The sequence below is a fragment of the Oryctolagus cuniculus genome, chromosome 11 (genome assembly GCF_051225735.1).
Source record: "Oryctolagus cuniculus isolate XC-2025 breed Fujian yellow rabbit chromosome 11, ASM5122573v1, whole genome shotgun sequence".
Taxonomy (NCBI): domain Eukaryota; kingdom Metazoa; phylum Chordata; class Mammalia; order Lagomorpha; family Leporidae; genus Oryctolagus; species Oryctolagus cuniculus.
In genome coordinates, this window is record NC_142877.1 from 120,116,941 (window position 1) to 120,137,477 (window position 20,537).

General features: G+C 60.4%; 1 protein-coding gene across 2 annotated transcripts; it reads left to right on the forward strand.

Moving 5' to 3' along the window:
• Positions 1–12,912: 12,912 nt before the first annotated feature.
• UPK3A (uroplakin 3A) lies at positions 12,913–20,153 on the forward strand. 2 transcript variants are annotated; one of them, XM_089307728.1, is made up of 7 exons: positions 12,913–13,071; positions 13,869–14,024; positions 14,769–15,048; positions 16,663–16,745; positions 16,832–16,966; positions 17,743–17,875; positions 19,776–20,153. In XM_089307728.1, exons 1-7 carry the CDS (start codon positions 13,020–13,022, stop codon positions 19,933–19,935), a joined length of 999 nt encoding a protein of 332 aa, XP_089163854.1. In that variant the 5' UTR covers positions 12,913–13,019; the 3' UTR covers positions 19,936–20,153. The 2 variants fall into 2 exon arrangements, with proteins under 2 accessions (XP_089163854.1, XP_002723521.4); XM_002723475.6 differs by lacking the exon at positions 16,832–16,966 and having other exon boundaries at positions 19,776–20,134.
• The last annotated feature ends 384 nt before the right edge of the window (positions 20,154–20,537 follow it).

Sequence of the window (20,537 nt, forward strand, 5' to 3'; positions counted from 1 at the left end):
ATTTATTTATTTTTATAGTGAAACATTTGAATTCCCTTCTAATTTCCTCCTAGGTACTTTCTACAGTTATTTTCTTTTTAAAAATAAATTTCTAAAAAGATTTATTTATTTATTTATTTGAAAGAGTTACACAGAGAGAGGAGAGGCAGAGAGAGAGGTCTTCCATCCGATGGTTCACTCCCCCAGATGGCTGTAATGGCCGGAGCTGTGCCAATCCAAAGCCAGGATCCAGGAGCTTCTTCCCAGTCTCCCATGCAGGTGCAGGGGCCCAAGGACTTGGGCCATCCTCCACTGCTTTCCCAGGCCACAGCAGAGAGCTGGATCAGAAGTGGAGCTGCCAGGTCTCGAACCGGCGCTCATATGGGATGCTGGCGCTTCAGGCCAGGGCATTAACCCGCTGTGCCACAGCAGGCCCCTAAAAGAATTTTTTTTTAATTTGGAAGGCAGAGTTAGAGGAAGAGAGATAGAGTGAGAGCGAGAGCGAGAAGAGAGAGATCTTCCATCACTGGTTCACTCCCCAAATGGCTGTAATGCCCAGAGCTGTGCCGATCCAAAGCCAGGAGCCAGGAGCTTCCTCCAGGTCTCCCATGCAGGTGCAGGGGCCCAAGCATCTGGGCCATCTTCCACTGCCCTCCCAGGCCATAGAGAGCTGGATCAGAAGAGCAGCAGCCAGAACTCAAACCGGCGCCCATATGGGATGCCAGCGCCACAGGCTAGGGCTTTAACCCACCACAGCGCCTGCCCTAGCCATGGAATCTTAATGCCATATTGGTCTTCATTACACGTATGTTATGCTTTATATACGTGAAGAATATAATTTAGTTACCCTCCGATACCCAGTTTCCGCCGTCTTGGGGGCAGCATGAGCAGACAGGATTCAGAGTTGCTTCCCAGTGCAGCAGGCATCTGTTACAGCCTTAAGCTGTCACTTCCTGCATCAGCCGTCACTTCCTGGGGCTCAGCCCCGGCTCAGCTCCTGTCCCAGCTTCCTGCTCATGCACACCCCTGGGTGGCTCAAGTGCTCGGGTCCCTGCCACCCGCACGGGCGACTTTGAGTTCGGCCCAGCCTACTCTCTGCCATTGTGGGCATTTGGGGGAGTGAACCAGCAGATGGGAGAGTCTCTCTCTGCCTTTCAAATAAAATTTTTAAAAAGATTTATTTATTTATTTATTTATTTATTTATTTATTTGAGAGGCAGGGTTACAAACAGAAAGGGGGAGAAGGCCAGCGCCGTGGCTCACTAGGCTAATCCTCCGCCTTGCGGCGCCGGCACACCGGGTTCTAGTCCCGGTCGGGGCGCCGGATTCTGTCCCGGTTGCCCCTCTTCCAGGCCAGCCCTCTGCTGTGGCCAGGGAGTGCAGTGGAGGATGGCCCAGGTGCTTGGGCCCTGCACCCCATGGGAGACCAGGAGAAGTACCTGGCTCCTGCCATCGGATCAGCGCGGTGCGTCGGCCACAGCGCACCGGCCGCGGCGGCCATTGGAGGGTGAACCAACAGCAAAAGGAAGACCTTTCTCTCTGTCTCTCTCTCTCACTGTCCACTCTGCCTGTCAAAAAAAAAAAAAAAGGGGGGGGGGGAGAGCAGAGGGAGAAGGAGAGAGAGAGGGAGAGAGAGAGAGAGAGAGAGAGAGAGAGATCTTCCATTTGCTGATTCACTCCCCAAATGGCTGCAACAGCGGAGCTGGGCCCATCTGAAGCCAGGAGCCAGGAGCTTCCCTGGGTCTCCCATGTGGGTAGCAGGGGCCCAAGCACTTGGGCCATCTTCTACTGCTTTCCTAAGCTGTTAGCAGAGAGCTGGATCGGAAGTGGAACAGCCGGGATTCGAACTGACGCCCATATGGGATGCTGGCGTCACAGGCAGAGGCTTAACCTTCTACGCCATAGTCTCAGCCCCTCAAATAAATAATAAGAAAGAAAATGCATGGTCTATAAAGAACTCATAGGACTAGACAGTCAAGACAATGCAATTTTCCATTTTTAATGGACAAAAGATTTGAATGAACTCTCATCAAAGAAGGGATAGGGATGACGAACATGTATGTGAAGAGAAGGCAACATTATTAGTCACTGGGGGACGAGACACGGCAATGAGATACCAGCACGCCCACCCCGGCATGGCCAACGTGGAGGAGACGCCTGCCAAGTGTCGGTGAGGGCATGGAGGGCCTGGGAGCCTCCCCCAGCGCTGGCCGGGACGCAGGACACGGCCACTGCACAAAGCAATCTGGCGGTTTCTGGAGAAGTCCACCGCGTGCTGCCACGTGACTCAGCCACCCCACACTTAGGTGTTCGCCCAGGAGAGGTGAAGGCTCATGGCCACGCGGACTCGGATGGGAGCCTTCACAGTGACAGCGGGATCAGCAGATCACACGTCCTTATGACCGAGCATGACCCAGCAACAAGGAGGAATGAACTTCTTTTTAAAAGAAGTCTGAAAGGTACAGCAACAGAGGAAGGGAGAGGGAGGGAGGGAGGGAGAGAGAGAGAGAGAGACCTCATTCACTTACTCACTCCTCAAGTGGCCACAATAGCCAGGGCCAGGCTGAAGCCAGAAGCCAGGAACTCCACCCGGGTCCCCCATGTGGGTGGGAGGGGTCCAAGCCCTTGGGCCATCTTCTGCTTTTCCCAGCTGCCTTAGGAGGGAAGTGGAGCAGCCAATGTGGGATGCTGCACCACCGCGCTGGCCTCCAAAATGAATTCTTTAAATACGTCAAGTATACCTCAAAAATCGGTATAAGCAATGTGAAAATGTAAATTAATTTCTAAACTTAAAAACGGGGCTAGGAGCTGGCGCTGTGGCGTAGCAGATAAAGCCGCTGCATGCAGTGCCAGCATCCCATACGGGCACTGGTTCAAGTCCCAGCTGTTCCACTTCCAATCCAGCTCTCTGCTGTGGCCTGGGAAAGCAGTAGAGGATGGCCCAGGTTCTTGGGCCCCTGCACCCACATGGGAGACCCAGAGGAAGCTCCTGGCTCCTGGCTTTGGATTGGCGCAGCTCCAGCCATTGTGGCCAACTGAGGAGTGAACCAGCGGATGGAAGACGTCTCTCTCTCTCTGCCTCTGCGTCTCTGTAACTCTGCCTTTTAAATTAATAAATAAATCGTAAAGGGGGGTGCTGTTCGGCCCTTCCAGCCTGCTGTGACGGCACGTTCTCCCCGTTCCGCAGGCTGGAAGCCAGGCACGGGACGGCAGCAGCTGCAGGGGCTGCTGAGGCCGGCTTCCCGGCGCACCGAGAGCCCCCCTCACCGCACCCTCGCCCGGCACAGGGACGCAGAGGTCTCTCCAGGGCACCCAGCTCCTTCACAAGCATGCCTCCCAAAGACCCCCCCCACGAATCCCGTCACCCCGGGGCTGGGATTGCCGCGTAGGAGTTCGGGGGGCACCACACACTCAGGCGGCAGAGGGCGATCTGACGTCCGTTCGTTTCCAGTGCAGAGAGGAGGTTTGCTTGGCCCGCAGTCCGGAAGTGCACGCTGGGGCCCTGGCACCTCTCTGCTCAGCCTCTGCTGGGAGCTTCGTGGTGGAAGCATCGCGGGACAGCAGCGCGTACCAGCACGCGACCGTGCCACTTTCATTCAGAAAAACTGGATTTCTGACTGTGCTTGAAAACGGGAGGGCTGGCTGCAGGTGGCTGTTCCAGGCCACGCAGCGGCAGGCAGCTGGGCTGGGGGTCCAGACCCCCTGGGGCAGGGCTCTGGCAGCCCGGCCCACCTGGACCCGGCTCTCCTGGCTCTCCTGCTCCGTGGCATCACCGTCTCGACTCCTGGATGGCCGAGTTTGCAGCCTGGCTGCACAGCCAGCACAAGCAGTGACCTGGGGGGTGGGTTCTAAGCAGGCGTGACACAGGTTTTCCCTCCAGACCCTTGTCAGGTGGCCTAGGCCCGGTGGGATCCAGCTCAGCCAGGCACTGCCGGGGCGGCTTCTTAGCCTTGAACCCCAGGCACTGGGCTCTGTTCCAGGACGGAGATCACGAAGCTGGTCTGTGCCGGACATCACACTAAGATCTCGGGCTGATCTGAAGAGGTGATGGGCGTGCAGGGGCGAGGGCGGGGGGAGTTGTCCAGGGGCCCCTTTGTGCATCACTTCCCTGCTGGGTCTTAAGCCTGTGGTGCAAAGCCCAGAGCCGGGTTGGGCAGGGCTGAGCAGGGCCCCTTTCCTGCACCCTGTCCCCTCTTCTTCCTGGGGCCAGGTCGTCCCCCTGTCTGGGCAGGTGCTGGTAACATCTGCAGAGATGACCTGGTGCGCGGCCCTCGCACCCCCCCTCCCCTCCCCTGTCTCCCCGGCTGTAAGGGCAGGTGCGCTTGCTGCTTCCTGGGGTTCTCCTTCCTGCCCTGGCCTCCTCCACCCTGCTCAGGGCCAAGCTCGGAACCTGAGCCTTGAAGGCCGCACAAACGGGGCATCCCCTGACCCAGAATTTCCCCAGAGCTTTGGGCCCTGGAGCTTCAACCACATGTACTCCAGGGGCTTTTGAGACCCCAGGAATCCGGGAGAGGGAGAGGGAGAGGGAGGGAATCTTTCGCCTCTCGGTCCTCACTGCCCTTCACGGAGGGAATAAAACAAGCTGCCTCCATGTCCCTTTGTGCCTCGGTCTCCAAGCAGCTCGAAGCCAGCTTCTGCTGGACCCTGGACAGAGCTCAGGGTCCACTGCACCTGCTCCTCCTCGAGCCCTGTGATGTGTGGGACCCCAGGGGCCCCTCCCCCTGCCGCACGGAGGAAGGCTGGGGCAAAGGGCTGGTGGGAGCTGCGTGGGACAAGGGGTGCGGGGGAGGGGCACGTGTCCCCAGGGGCCACCATGGGGGGTCCTAGCTGGGCCCCCGGCTTCCCCCTCCCCTCCTCTGAAGGAGCTTGTGATCCACCCAGCACCCCCAGGGGAGCTCCCAGCAGCCAGGCCCTGCCCCCCCCACACTCAGACCCTTCCACAGCTCCCACCACCCACTACCACCCCCGCCCCAGCCAGCCCTCACTGGTCCCTCTGCCCCACAGCCTTCCCTCCAGCTCCAGCTTCCAGGTCCCCCGGTCACCCCGCACCTGCTCCGTTCTCTTGCCCGGAGGTCTCCACCACCAGAGACCCCCATGGGTTTGCTGTCTATGCCCCTCCCCCCCAAAGGTGACAAAAAAGCTTGGGGTCTGTCTGCTGGCACTGGTGGAGGGCATGAGGAGTCCAGGGGCATCTTCATTCCCTGCTGTTCTGCCCATCCCCTGTCTCACCCCCTCACCCCCTCACCCCAGCCCTCCACCCACAGGGCCATCCTCACTGGGCTGTGAGTCGGAGGTCAAGGGCCACCACGTGCCTCTGGCAGGGCCCTGAGCCCCCCCTTTTTTTTGTAATAAAACGACTTATAAAGAAGCTTTCCACAAAGCAAGTCAGTTTTTTTTATTATTATTTATTTGAAAGACAGAGTTACAGAGAGAGGTAGAGAAAGAGAGAGAGGGCTTCCATCTGCTGGTTCACTCCCCAGATGGCTGCAACGGCTGTAGCTGTGTCAATACGAAGCCAAGAGCCAGGAGCTTCTTCCGGGTCTCCCACATGGGTGCAGGGGCCCAAGGACTTGGGCCATCTTCTACTGCTTTTCCAGGCCATAGCAGAGAGCCGGATGGGAAGAGGAGCAGCCGGGACTAGAACCGGCACCCATATGGGATCCCGGCACTGCAGGTCAGGGCTTCAACCCGCTGCGCCACAGCGCCAGCCCTTCAGCACTTCTACTTTGCACGTACTACTCGTGATTTTTCTGGCACACAGTGACTATGCATTCTCTCCATAAAGCACCGACCAGAGCAGCGATCGGCAATTCTGTTTCCTTATCTCCTTTCTTGTATTTGCAGCCCCCTCGCCTGGTGGGGCCCTTCCTCCATCCCAAGAAAACCAAATTAATTAATTAAATCGAAGTTACTTTATGATTGCGTCTTAGAAAGATAGTCACAACATATTTACATACTCAAGTTTCTTCCATCTAAAGTCCCCCGCACCGGCCCCTCCCTGTCCCGCCCGCCCGCCCTCCCAGCAGCCGCCAGGGGGCGCCCGGCACCAGCGCGGCCCCGCGGAGCCCCTCCTGCTCAGCTCGGGGGGAGCCGTCACCGTGAGCCTTGCTGGCGGTCAAGAACGAAGTAGAGACTTTACAGCAGTGTTTTCTTGCACCTGGTAAGTTAGAAGGGATTCCAGCTACACCGGGAAGCGGCCGTGTCCCCCACGCACCGCCATCTGTCACACCTGCCCGGTCCCTGGGCCGTTCCCAGGCCCCGGGGCCCAGGACAGAGGCCTGTGGGGCTGTTGGCCCGGTGCCTGGCTGCTCTCCGTCAGCGTGGCCGCCTCCCCACGGCTTGACCCCACTCCCAGCTGACTTGTGACCTCTGCTTTCCTTCCTCCTGGGGTCTCCAGCCAAGGGACTTTTTTGAAAGATTTATTTGATGGCAGGGTTCCAGACACACACACACACACGGAGCAATCTTCATCTGCTGGTTCACACCCCAAATGGCTGCCTCGGCTGGGGCTGGGCCAGGCAGCACCCAGGAGCCAGGAGCTCCATGCAGTCTCCCACGTGGGGTCCAGGCCCAGACTTTGGACCCCCGCACCGGCCAGCCCAGTTCTTGAGTGAACTACAAGAAGCCGCTCTCTCCTCGCTGGAGGCCGGAACAGGCTGAGACCCTCACTCCGCCAATTCCAGCCCAACTCTGCCTCCCAGCGCCCCGGGCACCCTCCTGCACAGGGGCCCCTGCTGGCACCTCCCCCTCCCCACCCCCTCCCGCTTGCTGGGTTTCTGGCCACGCTTCAGGAAGCTTCTCTGTCTCTTGTCTCCCCGCGACTCTCCCCGTGGCTCCCGCCTGGCTGGGGCCTTCCATCGCCTGGACCCCCACAGCAGCAGGGCCGAGGGAAGCAGGCTGGCCCCGAGCTGGACATGGCCTCCCACAGCGCCTGGAGGTGGCCTGGGACCCGCAGGGGGCCGTCCTGTGCGCTGCGGGGTGCCCAGCGCGCCCCAGCCCAGCCTAGCTGTGAGCACCAGCCTTGTCCCCAGAATCGCCACCTGCGTGGTGGGGGCACCGTGGCCCCTGCTTGGGAACCGAGGACGTCCCTGGAGGGACGCAGGCTGCCCATCAGAGAGGCTGCTGGGAAATCCTGACCCTGATTCTGCAGCTCTGTTTTTTGGTTTTAATATTGGCATGGCCAGGGCTGGCACTGTGCCATAGGGGATAAAGCCACCACCTGTGGCGCCAGCATCCCCGTATGGGCGCTGGCTTGTGTCCCAGTTGACCTGCTTGCAATCCAGCTCTCTGCTACGGCCTGGGAATGGCCAAGTCCTTGTGATGGGAACTTGTACCCACCTGGGAGACTGGGAAGAAGCTCCGGCCATTTAGGGGAGTGAGCCAGCGGATGGAAGAGCGCTCTCTCGCTCTCTCTCACGCGCGCACGCTCTCTCTCTCTCTCTCTGACTCTGACTTCCAAATAAGTAATCTTTAAAAATGTGTAAAAATGGTGATTTCAGAATTTATTGTATGTGAGCAACAGAGTATGTGTGTGTGTTTGCTTGGAATCAAGATTTGCTCCCAGGAACACGTCTGGGCGGGTTGAGCTGTCCACAGAGGCCCCTGTCGCCGGCGGGGCAGTGCCTGCGCTGGACGACTGGGGGTGGGGGCGGCAGCCAAAGCAGAGTGAGAGCTACAGAGCCCCTGCCCCACTCCTCCGTCCCCCGTGCCCCAGAGACCCCGAGAGCTGGAGTCTGGGCTGCGGGTGGCCGCCAGCACCCAGAGCCCCTGCCCCACTCCTCCGTCCACCGTGCCCCAGAGACCCCGAGAGCTGGAGTCCGGGCTGCGGGTGGCCGCCAGCACCCAGAGCCCCTGCCCCACTCCTCCGTCCACCGCCCAAAGACCCCGAGAGCTGGAGTCCGGGCTGCGGGTGGCCGCCAGCACCCAGAGCCCCTGCCCCACTCCTCCGCCCACCGTGCCCCAGAGACCCCGAGAGTGCACTCAGGCTATCAAGGCAGTCCAGAGGCAGCAGCCCCGGGCCCGGGTCCCAGGAGTCCCAGAAAGCCCTGTAGCCTGGGGACCCCACTCTGCTCCTCGTCACTGCGAGGGTGCGGATCTAGTGCTCCCCCAACCAGACCAGGGCCGGCACAAAATCTCCCCACTGTGACCCGCCCGGTGTTGGCTGGGGTCAGGGGTGCCGGTGGGGACGGTGGAGGCAGGGACGGCGCTTGCATGTCCCAGCGGCCGGCAGACCTCACAGATAAGAAGGAATTAATGTCTAATCCGGGCTTCATTCCAGAGACGGACAAACCAGTTTTCCCTGGACAAACCAGACAGGCCGCACCTTCCTCCAAAGCGGTGGGCGGGGCTGCACCCTGCTAGACCCTCCCCTGGCCACACTACCCTTTAGCCTGGACACAGGGCTCCTGCAGGTCCAGGTGGCTGTGACTGTCCCCCGGCTCCCGTGCCAGGCCTGGGCGGCGGATGTTAGTTGAGGTTGTGAATCCGTCCTGTTTGCCCCCTGTCACCCCTGGGTGACCCAGGTGGGAGAAGTGGCCTCTCCGGCCTGGATCCCTCCCCAGAGGGTCAGGGCTCCCCTAGTGCACTCTGGTCCCTCTCTGGGCTCCAGGTCCCCCCACACCTGCAGCTCCTGACCTGGGCACTGCTGGGAGTCCCCCGACTTCACCCTTCTGGGGCCTCGGGCCGAGGCTCGGGGTCCCCCTCGATCCCCCCGTTCACACGCCACACCCAGTCCATCAGCAAAGCCTTCCCCGGCACCAGCCATGCCGTGACTCCTCCCAGGGTCCCTGTCTTCGAGTCACGGTAATTTAAACATCCACTCACTCAGCCGGCAAACGCGACGAACATGAGCCCTGTGCAGGGCGTGGGAGGCACTGTGATACCGAACACTGGACTGTGGCCCTGGGGGCCTCCTGCTCTGGGGTTTGGGGAGAGACGTCATCATAGCTACACCTGTCATGTGCTTACAAGTTGCGGTGTGGCAAGTAAAGCCCACATGGGTGCTGGTTCAAGTCCCGGCTGCTCCTCTTCTGATCCAGCTCTCTGCTGTGGCCTGAGAAAGCAGTAGAAGATGGCCCAAGTCCTTGGGCCCCTGCACCCACATAGGTGACCCGGAAGAAGCTCCTGGCTCCTGGCTTCGGACCAGCTCAGCTCCAGCCGTTGCGGCCATTTGAGGAGTGAACCAGCGGATGGAAGACTTTTCTTTCTCTCTGCTTCTCTATAACTTTGTTTGTCAAATTAATTAATTAATTACTTTTTAAAAAGTTTTATTTTAATTATCCGAGTTTGCAAAATGCAAAGGGTGTAGAGAAGCATGAAGCAGTGGATGCACCCAGGCCCAGACCTGGTCACACCCACCACCCCCACGGCCCAGGCAGCATCTGCAGCCGCCCCGTTTTCCTGGAAAAGAAACTGAGGCTTTGGAGTGGGGCAAGGGCTGCCAGCCCTGGGGAGAACCAGAGCCAGGGCTGTGAGCCACTCTGCAAGCCTGGGGGGCACAGCCCCTGGCAGCCGCCAAGGTGGGCGGCCTGCCGTGCAGGTCAGGGACTGAAACCCGGGAGGCGGCAGGGGTGGCATCGCTGACGGCGCAGGGATGAGCGCTCGGGGCCCACGCGGGGTTCTTCCTCTGGGTGCCGTCTGAGTTTGTCATTTGAGCCGCCCGCAGCTCCTCTGGCTTTCCAGAGGCCAGGCGAGGAGATGGCTGGCTCAGGCCTCTCAAAGAGACAAGTCTGGGCCAAGAGTTTCCAACCCGGAGTTTCAAGTTCAAGGGAGGCCTGCGGAGGGCCGGGCTTTGCTTAACCTTTCTCTTCCCAGAAGCGCCAGCTCCCCAGCTCCCCGGCTCCCCGGCTCCCCAGCAGGCACGTCCTCCCTGCCGGGGTCAGGAAGACGGCCCATGACCCAGATACCGAAACACAGTCACTGCCACGCTCAGCGCCCAGGAGACGCCTGAGCAAAAAGGGAAAAATCATTTCTTTTTTGCAAAAAACTCTGGAATGTCCCCAGGGCACCTTGGGCTGCAGGGGGACATGAGCAGGTGTGGGGCGTCTTCCAGTTCACCCCGGTCTCCCCGCCACGCATGGCGGCCTTGGCCTCTCCCGGCGAGCCAGCCACAGTGAATCACTCGGCATCTTTGAAGTAGACTTGGTTAGAAATCCAAGGCTTGTTATTTCTTTGTTCTCTTGTTTTTGTGGAACATTCTTTGGGCCTCTGCAGATGTTAACATCCCCCCCTCCCCCAGATTTGGGCAAAGAGAGGGATGGAAGACTCTTCTCACGTCTTGGAGAAGACAAGGTGCCTGTGCTCGGCCCCCTCACCGGGGGCTCTGGGCTGAGCCTGAAGGTCGACCCTCCCGGCCTGGCGGGAAGTTCAGGTTCACAGACAAGTATCGGAAGAGAACTGTCCATCAAACGCCAGGGGAAGCCGCACCCCCAGCTGGGAGCGCCTCTCTGTGTGAGCTCGGCAGAGCAAGGCCCCGTTTTATAGCGGGGTGGGGGGACAGAGGCCCAGGAGGGCAGCCGCGCACCTGGGGAAGGGCACAGAATTCCCACCAGGTTCTCACTGCCAAGCGTCACATCCGCAGGAGCTTTGAAAAACAACACAGAGAACACGCGGATGCTGATCATGCTCCAGGTCTGGCTCCCTCGCTCTCTCCTCCCGTATGTACCACAACCCTTCGTCCACCCCGCTACTCCAGCCTGGCTCCTGCTTACGTAACCACGCTATAACTGTCATATCCAGGAAATGTAATGCCTCCAGGCCAACACTGTGGCACAATGGTTGAGCCACCACCTGCAGTGCTGGCATCCCATATGAGTGCTGGTTCAAGTCCCAGCTGCTCCGCTTCCAATCCAGCTCCCTGCTACAGTGCTAGGGAGGGCAGCAGAGGATGGCCCAGGTATTTGGGACACCCAGATGGGGTTCTGGGTTCCAGGCTTTGTCCTGGACCAGCCCTGGCCATTGCAGCCCCTTCGGGAACGGGCCAGCTGATGGAAGAACTCTGTCTCTCCCTCTCTCTCTCACTCTGCCTTTCCCCAGATGGTTGTAATGCCACAGTGCCAGCCCCATAACTTGATTGTTTTTAAGAATTAATTGGAGGGGCTGGCACTGTGGCACAGTGTGTTAACGCCCTGGCCTGAAGCCCCAGCATCCCATATGGGTGCCAGTTCAAATCCAGGCTGCTCCACTTCTGATCCAGCTCTCTGCTATGGCCTGAGATAGCAATTGAGGATGGCCCAGGTCCTTGGCCCCCTGCACCCACGTGGGAGACCCAGAGAAAGCTCCTGGTTTCGGATTGGCACAGCTCTGGCCGTTGCAGCCAATTGGGGAGTGAACCATCGAATGGAAGACCTCTCTCTCTGCCTCTCCTTCTCTCTCTGTGTAACTCTGACTTTCAAATAAATAAATAAATAAAATAAATCTTAAAAAAATTCTCTTAAATCTCCACAAAAAAAAATTAACTGGGGCTGGCGCCTGCAGGTTCTGATTTGAGACCCAGCTGCTCCACTTCTGATCCAGCTCCCTGCTAATGCACCTGGGAAAGCGGTGGAAGATGGCCCAAGAGCTTGGGTCCCTGCACCCACGTGGGAGATGCAGAAGAAGCTCCTGGCTCCTGGCTTCAGAAAGACGCAGCTCTGGCCATTGCGGCCAGCTGGGGAGTGAACCAGTGGATGGAAGACTTCTCTCTCTCTCTCTCTCTCCCTCTCCCTCTCCTTCTTTCTCTGTGTAACTCTGACTTTTAAATAAATAAATAAATCTTTTGAAAAAATTTAATTGGGGCAGCACCTGCAGTGCTGGCATCTCATATGGGTGTCAGTTTGAGACCCAGCTGCTCCACTTCTGATCCAGCTCCATGCTAATGCACCTAGGAAAGCAGTGGAGGATGGTCCAAGTGCTTGGGCCCCTGCACCCACATGGGAGACACAGAAGAAGCTCCTGGCTTCTGGCTTCGGATCGGCCCAGCTCCAGCCATAGTGGCTATCTGGGGAGTGAGCCAGTGTGTGGGAGAGCTCTCTCTCTCTCTCTCTCTCTCTCTCTCTCTCTGTAACTCTCTCAAATAAATAAATAAATCTTAAACAAAAAAGTAAATAACACACACACAGCAGAGTTCACCTTGCTCTATTCCAAATCCCCACCCTCCTATGGCGAGACTTGCTCTGCCTTCCCCACCGCCAAGGGCTCACGGTGGGGTCTGGGTTCCAGTCAAGGTCCCTTTGACCTCGGGGGTGGCTCCAGCAAGGGAGCAGGCGGCCGGTCCCACAGTTCCTCGGGTATAGACTTCTCTTTCTCTCTCCAGTGTCCTACACAGATGCTTCAGTTTCTGTTTTCCATTTCACTCCCACCACCCCCGAGCCCCGTCCTTGTTGATTTATCTTACTTCTTACATGAAAAACTGACTGAAGGCGCACTCGGAGATGCACACAGATTGCAGCGGCGGAAGGCACCACCCTGCCCAGGTGAGCCATCCCACCACCCTGCTCCAACCCTGCTCCGTCCGCCTGGACGCAGCCCTGGCCTCGGCGTTGCCAGGGAGTGCACCTGCGGCCTGGTGAGCCCCCGCCCCTCCCCGGAGTCCCTGCGCCTTCATCCGGGACTTGCACAGGGGGTCTGCGGAGGGAGCGCTCCAGGAACCGGCTTTCACCGGTTAGCCTGGTGTCGCAAGAGCGCAGAGGGTGTCCGGCACACAGAGGAGCGGTGGGGACCACCGTCCCCTTAACACGGAAACTGAGGCTCCAGGGCGGGACGCCTCGTCCCCGAGGCCTCCTAAGGCGAGAGGTGCGCCGAGGCGCCGCCTGCACCCGGCACACGGTACCAAGCGCTTTGGCCGGGGCGCTCCGGGGACAGAGCTGCGCCCTGCGGCACCGCGCGCGCCCGGGGCGGGGCCTATGCAAATATCCCTCGACGAGGCCGCGGATTGGCCGGCGCGGGCGGAGGCGGGGCACGCCGAGGGCCCCGGGCGGGCAGGTGCGCCCGGCGGGAGAGGCCAGTGCTAGCGCTCGCTCCGGGCTGCACCACGTCCCCGCGCTCCGCGGCTCTGCCGGGCGATGCCTCTGCTCTGGGCCCTGCTGGCCCTCGGCTGCCTGCGGTTCTGCTCAGGTAAGCCGGGGGAATAGGAGGAGCCTTGTTGGGAAGTGACCGCCCGTGGGAACCTCATTGTTCACTTCTAGAAAGGGCACCAATTCCTGGGCACTGGGTGCCCCAGATATTGTTATTTTTTTAACTTTTACTTAATGAATATAAATTTTTCCCAGAAATTGTTATTAATAGCAATAGCGATCGCCAGCATCCCTTTCGTGGGGACCCCTGGGTGAACAGGTGCTTAAGACAGCGGGGAGTTTTGTTTTGTTTAAGATTTATTTATTTGAAAGGCAGAGTGGCAGAGAGAGAGGAAGAGAGTCTTCCATCTGCTGGTTCATTCCCCAAATACCTGTAACAGCCAGTGGTGGGCCTGGCTGAAGCCAGGAGCCAGGAACTCCATCCTGGTCTCCCAGTGGGTGGCAGGGACCCAAATTCTTGAGCCATATGTGCTGCATGTTAGCAGGAAGCTGGATCAGAGGCAGAAGAGCCAGACTCCAGCCAGGCACTCCAGTATGGGCTGTGTGTGTCCAAGCAGTGGCTTAACCCGCTGCACCATGAGGCCTGCCCGGCAGGCTGGGGCAGAGAGGGCAGCGGTGTGGCCAGGCTGCCTGGGTAGCCAGATGGGGTGCAGGGGCTCTGCTTGTATCTGACACGAGTTCATGAGCTGACCCAAGGAGAGGGCCAAACCCAGTGCCCGGCATACAGCAGGTGCTCAGTAACTGCACACAGACTCCGGGGTGGGGGGTGAGCTGAGGGTGCCCATGGTGTGGACAGTTCTGCTGGGAGTCGACTCCCGTCCTCACTGCCTCCCCTAGCGGTGAACCTCCAGCCTCAACTGGCCAGCGTGACTTTCGCCACCAACAACCCCACCCTCACCACCGTGGCCTTGGAAAAGCCGCTCTGCGTGTTTGACAGCTCGGGGGCCCTCAACGGCACCTACGAAGTCTACCTCTACGTCCTGGAGGACTCGGGTACGGGTCTTGCCTCCCTCCAGCTGTTCCAGACGGAGCCGGAGCCTTTCCCAGGCCGGGGAAGGAGGCCGGAGCGGGGTGCCCTGTCCCTGTGGTGGTTTGGCTGAACTACCCCATGCTCCCCGCCACCACACACTGGCGCCCACTGGGGGGCGCCCTGCAGGGGCATCCAGTCTAGTGGGGCAGTAACCACAGCACGGGTCACTGAGCACCTATGTTGCACCAGGTGCTTTGCACGCTGCAGAGCTCACACCTACAGCCAGCGTGCAAGGAGTGAAGGCTCAGGGGTGGGATCCCTCACTGGCGCGCCTCCAGCCGTCTGTCCTCCATCCAAGCCCCCTGAGGCTGCCCAGGGAGGTTCAAGATTGGAGTTTGCAAGCTGAGGCCGTGCATCCAGACCTGCTCGGACCGGCTCACCTGCCCGGCCCTGACCCCTTCGCTGGCAGGAGTCTGGACTTCCAGGAGATGGAATCCAGCGCCAGCCTCTCACACTTCTCCCGGACGGTTGTCTCCCAGGGCTCCCTTGGGTCATTTAATTCATTCAGCGCTGCAGGCAGCGTCCGAAGCTGGGAGTGGGGGCTCCTGGTGCATCGCTGCATCGCATGGGAGGGGGCGGGGAGACTGATCCTGCCCGGTGCATGTGACCCCAGTGCCCAGCACAGAGCAGGGCAGAGGAGGCTGGGCTGTCTGATGCCTGACAGTGAGGGGTGCGCTGCAGCCTCACGCCCAGCACTGCCCCTGCAGCCGGCTCCAGGAATGCCTCCGTGCAGGACAGCACCAACGCCCCCCTGGACTCGACCTTCCAGCAGACCCAGGGTGGGAGGACAGGCCCCTACAGGGCTGTGGCCTTTGACCTGACCCCCTGCAGCGACCTGCCCAACCTGGATGCTGTCGGGGACGTGACCCAGGCCTCGGAGATCCTGAACGCATACCTGGTGAAGGTGGGCGGCAATGGGAGCTGCCTGTGGGACCCTAACTTCCAGGGCCTCTGCAACGCTCCCCTGTCGGCAGCCACACAGTACAGGTGGGTGTGAGCCGTGGCGGTGCTGGGGGAGGGGCAGCAGCTGAGCCCTGAAGACCCAGCAGGGTCGCCACTGCTGTCCAGAGCACACGTACTGGGGCCAGCCCAGTCCCAGGCAGGACCGGCTTCCTACACGGAACCCCATGCTTGGAAGGGCCCCCCAGCTGGCTCAGTGCCGTCTTGTTGGGTTTTGCATAAGGGGCCACTTTCATCTTGCGCTGGACCCCACGTGTGGAGCCCACCACCCAACCCTCTTCATTCGACAGGGAAGGTAACTGTGGTCCGGAGAGGGAAGTGTCCCTGCACACATTGTGGCCCGGCATGAGCTCGAGCCGTGGAAGGTGTCCCCCCCAGCCTTAGCCTCTGCTTCCCCCTCCTCCAGGGAGCCCCTCTGCTTCCCCCACCCACACCCCATCTATTTCTGGATATTTCTGGAGCATCTTCTCTCTAGAAAACCCTGAGCTCCCTCCTGGCTCTGGGCCAGGGGGCTTAGCCGATGCCAAAGCTGGGGGTTGCACCTGCTCTGGTTGCCATGGAGAAGCCCAGGCGATGTCTGCAGCCCACCTGCCATCCTCTGAGCGGGGTCGGGGCCTCTGGCCTCAGCTACAGGGCAGGACATGAGCCCCTGCTCACCTGATCCCACCCCCAGCCCCCGGCCTCCGACCTTGCTGTGAGTATAGGCAGGCTCTTCCTCCTCCTCAACTCAAACGCAGCCCTGTCGGACTTCACTCTCCCTCGGGAATAAGGGACGCACAGCCCCGCCTTGGAATGCTTATCCGGAGACAGAGAAGTGGGGGTTAAGCACGCCACCTGTTGCAACAGAGTTGCTGTTGTTTTTAAAGATTCGTTTTATTTATTTGAAAAGCAGAGTGACAGAGGGGGAGAGATGAAAGGAGGGAGAGATGTTTCCATCCGCTGGTTCACTCCCCAAATGGCCTCAACAGCCAGGGTTGGGTCACGCCGAAACCAGGAGCCAGGAGCTTCGTCCAGGTCCCCCATGTGGTGGCAGGAGCCCAAGCACTTGGGCCATCTTCCGCTGCTTTCCCAGGCCATAGCAGGGAGCTGGATGGGAAGTGGAGCAGCCGGGACTCGAACCGGCCTGTGTCTTGGGTGCTGGAGTCACAGGCTGCAGCTGAACCCGCAGTGCCGTGACCCCGGCCCCGGTGTCACGTGCACCCGTCCTGTTGTGCTGCCCCGCCTTCCCCGTGGTGCTGACGGTGCTGGTGGATGTTACTCCGGTTTGTTGGTTTGTTGAGGTCCCCTTGGTCTCCCAGAGATCCTGCTTGGAAGAGCGGAAGGCAGAGTGCAGAAGCACGGGTGGGCGGATGCTGTGTGTGCTCCACGGAGGAGAGAAGCGGGGCGGGGAGGGGGGTGTCTCCAAGAGGCAGAGGCCCCGACGGAAGGCTTCGCGGAGGACATGGCGTCTAAACTGGGGAGGCGTCCAGGCTCCCGGGTGGCCAGCCCTGCACTGTCCTGTTGCCTAAAGCCCGCCTGGTGGTGGCTGCGTACAATTCCCACCTCTGGAAGCCCCAGTCTCCCCCTCCAGCCTCTCCTCCCACCTGCCTGCGGCTGGAGCTTGTGGCACGCGTGACAGTCACCCGGCCCGTCTCCTTCCAGGTTCAAGTACATCCTGGTCAACACGGCCACAGGCTTGGTCCAGGACCAGACTCTGTGGTCAGATGCCATCCGCACCAACCGGCGTAAGTGGAGCTGGGTGACTTCCCAGGGCACCCAGGGAGGCGGGGCCGGGCGGGGACCTCCACGACCTTGACGACAGTCTCCCCAGGCCCAGGCGGGGAGTTCACTGTGGGGTTGATGAGCAGAGTGCCCCGAGGCTGTCGCCTGCCTCCCAAAGGCCAGGTGGGTGGGACTGAAGCCAGAGTGATCCGCCCGTTCCCGCCAGGACAGGTTCCTGTGACTGGTACGGAGAGTCGCGGTGCACACGCGTGCTGTGTCTGTGCGTGTGTGAGTGTGCATGTGACAGTGTACGGTGGGTGTGACGATGCGTGATGGGAGGCGGGTGCGTGGGTGTAGTTGATCACTCCGTGTCCGGCTTCTGCCCCTCATGCCGCTAGCACACTGGGGCCTCGGTCTCCCGGTCTGAGAAGTGGGAAGAATTCTTGCTCAGTCTCGCTAGCAGGATTCTGTCAGGGAGGCTGGACGGAAGCACAGGTGCCGCTCCCTGGGGCGGGGCCTAAGGGGCCAGGCGGGTCTGCGTTCGAGCCAGCAGTCTGCATGTGCTTGGGTGGGGGGTCTTAGTCTCCTTGTGCAGGGGCTGTTCATGGGGGCCTTCAGGGCGTCTGTGTGGGACAGTGCCCCAGATGTGGCCGGCGCCCGGTGGGACCCACTCGTGGCTCCCCAGGGAGTCCAGGAAGAGTGATGGTCTCTGGAGGAGAGCCAGGCCCACGGCCCTTTGGTCCCGCTCAGCAGGCCCCTTGCCTGGCTGTAATTGCTGACTTTCCGCCGTAATCCATCTCCCATCCACCGTACTGCAGGACACGGGGCTGTTTATAAATTAGAACAGAGGCCGGGACCACAGGAAGGGAAGTTGAGAAGTGGGGTGTGGGGCAAACCGGGTCATTGTGCCCTGGACCTGGGAGGAGAGTCGCCGGACAGGGGGCCACCCGCCCAGCCCTGGGAGGGGGCCGGGGGCGGCCGGTGTCGGGGAGTAACTGGGTGTGCTCCCGCCTGCGGCAGCTGCCCCCTACGCGGCCATCGACACGTGGCCGGGCCGGCGCAGCGGGGGCATGATCGTCATCACCTCCATCCTGGGCTCCCTGCCCTTCTTCCTGCTGCTGGGCTTCGCTGGAGCCGTCGTCCTCAGCTTCCTGTGAGTACTGCCCGGGGAGAGCCTGCCGGGGGCCTGGTCAGAGGGGAGCAGGTCATGTCAGTCAGCTGGGGAGGGCGGGGCCCGGCACCAGGTCAGAGGTCAGCCCCTGTGCTGCCTCGGGCAAGGCGTGGATCACCCCCTGCCCCAGCTTCCGTGCCTGGAAAATGGAAATAGTAACGCGTGGTGCTCACCCCACGGAGTCCGCAGGGCGGTCACTGCGAAACCGAGGCCCAGAGGGAGGAAGAGGCCAGCAGGTGTAGCTGGGCTTAGAACCCAGGTCTCCCCCCACTGACACCTGGGCTTCATGTCTCCCCTCGGGGGTGTTGTGGAACAGCCGCCAGGGGAGCGCTCCGTCTGCTGGCGGCTGGGGGCCTAGCAGGCCAGGAATCAAGGCACCACCAGGTGGGACTCAGAGGGCGCAGGGCAGATCCGGCCTGGAGCATCCCAGAGGGCTTCCTGGAGGAGGGACTGTCGTGTGCAAGCTCCATGAGAGGGAGGGGGCCCCGGGGGCTTTGAATAACTAGTGGGAGTTGGGGGAGTAGATGGAGAGAGAGGTGAGCCCGGGGAAACTAGCCAGGTGGGAAACCGGTGGGGGTGAGTGGGGCAGGCGGTTGCAGCCTACACGGACAACACTGGTGACCTCAGCTGGACCCTCCAGCTGTCCGCACCTGTCTGCCCCCCCCCACCCCCGCTGTGGGCACCTGTGAAGCTGTCATGTGAGCGTGGCCTCTCTACTGCCATCCCCACTCTGGTCTGGCTCCAGCTGCACCAAACTTGGCACAGTTGCCCCAGACACCTGTACCCTCGCATGCCACACTGGCCGAGCTGACCTCACACCCGCAACGGCTCTCTGAGCCTGCCCAACTCATCCTCCTTCTTTAGGGCCATCACATCATCTGCCTCCTCCTCCAGGAAGCCTTCCTGGGCCTCCCACCTGGACTTTGGGCGGCCATTGTTGTAGTCTGTCTCCTCAGTGTTTTTGTGTATATATTGTTTTTAAATATGGTTTTTAAGAATTTATTTGAAAGGCAGAGACAGAGACAGACAGATCATCCATCTGATAGTTCACTTACAGCCAGAGCTGAGCCAGGCTGAAGCTGGGAGCTGGGGACTGCATGCAGGAGTCTCCCAAGCGGATGCTGGGTGCTGAGGACCCAAGTAGTAGAATCAATCACTTTCCGCCTCCCGGGGGTGTGTTAGCTGAAAGCTGGAATCAGAAGCAGAGCTGAGGGTCGGCACCCTGGCGTAGCAGGTTAAGCTGCTGCCTACAATGCCAGCATCCCGTATGGGCATGGGTTCGAGTCCCAGCTGCTCCACTTCTGATCCAGCTCCCTGCTAATGGCCTGGGAAAGCAGCAGAAGACGGCCCAAGTGCTTGGGCCCCTGCACCCACATGGGAGACGTGGATGAAGCTCCTGGCTCCTGGTCCCGGCCATTTGGGGAGTGAACCAGTGGATGGAAGACCTCTCTTTCTTTCTCTGTCTGTCTCTCCCTCTTTAACTCTGCCTTTCAAGTAAGAAATAAATCCTCAAAAACAAACAAACACAAGAGGAAGCAGAGCTGTGACCGGAGCCCAGGCACTTCAATAAGAGACGCAGGCGGCCCAAGCGGCGTCTTGACCACGGTGCCAGATGCCTGCCGTCTCCCAGTCTGGGCTCTGTGGGGACAGGGACCATGGCCCCCTGTTGTCCAGCTCACAGTCAGCCCTGTCAGCTGTTCACAAGGTTCCTGAAGGTGACACTTCCCTGTTCCCAGGGCAGGGCGCACGCGATGCTCCAGAAAGATCCGTTGATGGAACGGAGCAGCTGGGAAGGCATTGCCGAGGTGTCGGGCCCCCGAGCAGCGTAAGGGGTCTGGGTTCACTCCGAGGCCCTAATCCCCCTCTCCATCCCCTCGGCCAGGGACATGGGCACCGCGGACGGGGAAATGACGCACGACTCCCAGATCCTGCAGGAGGCTGCCCCCAGGTCCCTGGGCAGCTCGGAGCTGTCCTACGCGTCTGTGAACCGGGGGCCGCCCCTGGACAGGGCCGAGGCGTACTCCGGCAAGCTGCAGGACTGAGCCGGTTCCACCCCGGGCCGCGGCCTCCTCCCGCGGGTCTCGCCCGGCTCTGCGGCATGCAGTCAGTGTCCCAGCCATGGGACCAGAGGGCAAAGAGGGCACCCCGGTCCAGCTACCGGAGGGCTCTTAATAAAACCCTCCCGAGAGTTTGCGTCCAATAACCACTTACAGGGAGACTGCGTGAGTGAGTGAATCTGCTGCCACGTTGAGGGGTTGGGGTGTTTCTCTAGAAGGCAGGGGCTCAGGGCTCATCTGTGGTCAAAGCCTCACTGTAGGGCTGAGTGAGAACATGTGGATTGTTTAACCCCTTCCTGCCCTCTCCCCCTGCGTCTCAGTCTCTACATCCACAAGATGGGCTGGTGGAAGCGGTTCATTGCCAAGGCCACGTGAACTGGGCTTCCCTCAGGGAGCTCCCAGTCCAGCAGGAAGACAAGGGACACATGAGTCAGACAGGACACACAGCGGGACGAACGCCGTTGCGGGCAGGGGCGTGTGAGAGGCTGCAGGACACACAGGAGGGGCACCAGGTCTGCGCAGGGGTGAGGGGCTCTCCCAGGCCAGGGTCTGCGCTAGGCGGAAGGCTGCTTCCCTTGGGAGGTCCC

Bases quoted from the DNA above. Each gene is read 5' to 3' on its own strand.
- UPK3A (XM_089307728.1), top strand. From the start codon at position 13,020: ATGCCTCTGCTCTGGGCCCTGCTGGCCCTCGGCTGCCTGCGGTTCTGC. The intron at 13,072-13,868 runs GTAAGCCGGGGG...TGCCTCCCCTAG, and splicing joins CTGCCTGCGGTTCTGCTCAG to CGGTGAACCTCCAGCCTCAA. The intron at 16,967-17,742 runs GTACGGAGAGTC...CGCCTGCGGCAG, and splicing joins AGGACAGGTTCCTGTGACTG to CTGCCCCCTACGCGGCCATC.